Source organism: Triticum dicoccoides, chromosome 2B (genome assembly GCF_002162155.2).
Source record: "Triticum dicoccoides isolate Atlit2015 ecotype Zavitan chromosome 2B, WEW_v2.0, whole genome shotgun sequence".
Taxonomy (NCBI): domain Eukaryota; kingdom Viridiplantae; phylum Streptophyta; class Magnoliopsida; order Poales; family Poaceae; genus Triticum; species Triticum dicoccoides.
This window is the reverse complement of record NC_041383.1, coordinates 192,193,992-192,195,690: the sequence shown is the minus strand read 5'-3', so window position 1 is coordinate 192,195,690 and position 1,699 is coordinate 192,193,992. Positions and strand designations below refer to the sequence as shown.

The following is a 1,699-nucleotide window of genomic DNA, read 5'->3' as shown; positions in this document are numbered from 1 at the left end:
GTAGCAGACGTGGATTGCGTCTGGCCGATTAGCCGCTAAATTAATAGGTTCGCTGTTGAGGGAACGATCGAGATGGCACTGGACGGATACAGAGCTCTCTGCTAGTCTGATTGCGAGGCTTTGAAATGCAGGGCCGAGGTATCTCGTATCATGGAGCAGGCGCACCACGTGAACAATGCGCTGTAATAATAAAGATGGTAACAAGAAACTACTACAGTATTGCGGTTGAAAAATGGGCTGGCTGCTTCCTGCGCTATTTTTCTTTTATTTCTGTCATGAACAGGAGGTAGTTTATCCGTGAGCCGGAAAGTGATGTATCCTCATCCATCTCTAATCAGAATCGATCTGATCATCATCACTGGATGGGAAGTGGCTTTGCATAGATGATTGATCTGGTTCGGTTTCCAACTTCTCGTTAAGATCAGATGCTTTCGCAAAAGTGTTTTCCTTTTTTTCTCTTTTTGGGACGGAAAGTGCATTCTGGTGCAGAAGCTGTTTGAAGAACAGGTGAATGAACTTGAGCAGAAGCAAGGAGCAACACAGAGAAATAGAAACCACTTGGACGATTATAAAACTGTGCATTGATACCAACTGCTCGACAAAACATGGAATTGCTTCCACTTTCGTTTAGTCATATTTTTTTGTTACTGTATGTACTCTGTACACATTGGTTTTATTCCTCTCACGGCTGCATCATCCTAAGCTAGAAACGCGATTACATGGAATGCATATTTACAGAGGCGGAAGGAAGGAAAATTGCAAAAAAGGGGAAACTAGAAGAGACTACCATCAGGTTCTTTTTTGATTTTCCGGGGAGGCCTCGTTTGTGCCTCTTGGACGCTTGCTACTCCACGAGCGCGGCGAAGCAGCTCTCGGTGCGCGCGAGCGGGCCGCCGGCGCCGGGCCCGGCGCCCACGGCCGCGGCGGGGGCGACGGCGTCGCGCCTCGGGCTGCTCGGCGTGGAGCGGACCAGCCTCGGCGGCGACGGCGAGCCCAGTCTGCGGCGGAGCAGGAGCCGCAGGGCCGCGATGAGCTCGTCGCCCGGCGACGGCGGAGCGGACGCGGACGCGCGGCGGCCCTCGCCGCACACGCAGGCGTGGCGGTCGAGCGCCTCCGCGGGCGACACCGGCGGCGAGGCCCTGCACATCTCCTCGGCCACGGCGTCCCCGCAGAGCCCGCAGATCCACCTCCCGCCGTACCGCGCGCGCACGCCGGCGATGTACGGTGCGGTGCACTCCTCCGTGAACCCGCAGCACTCGCACGCCACCTCCTCCTCCTCTTGCTCCTCGCGCGCTTGCACCTCCGCCTCCATGGTCAAGACCTTCAGCTCACTGATTCCTATCCCCGCCGCCTTCAGCCTTCTCCGCGCCGGTGGTTGCTGCTGCCGCTGCGGCTCCGACGATGACCAGAGGAAAGAAAAGCCCCGTGTCCGTGAGCGCGTCCGGAGTCCGTATTTATCCCGCCCGTCGTCGTCGTGCGCGGGCGCGAGATGCTGGCGTGTGGGCCCGGCGTACGTGCGACTGAATTATGAGGCCTGCCACGTGGTACCGGGGCATTGGGCGCGGGCGCGGGGCCGGGACCGGGTCCGCCTGCCAGCTGTGGCCAAGTGGGCGGGCCGGGGTCCCGTCGTTGCTTGTGGTTTGGGTGGCGCCAAAGGCGTCCTGCCTGTCCCGCGGCTGCGACTAATTAACTTGCCACG

At 58.6% G+C, this 1,699-nt stretch overlaps 1 protein-coding gene across 1 annotated transcript; it reads right to left on the bottom strand.

Moving 5' to 3' along the window:
• Positions 1 to 548: 548 nt before the first annotated feature.
• LOC119367523 lies at positions 549 to 1,479 on the bottom strand. Its single transcript, XM_037633009.1, has one exon. It carries the CDS (start codon positions 1,310 to 1,312, stop codon positions 845 to 847), a length of 468 nt encoding a protein of 155 aa, XP_037488906.1. The 5' UTR covers positions 1,313 to 1,479; the 3' UTR covers positions 549 to 844.
• Positions 1,480 to 1,699: the final 220 nt, after the last annotated feature.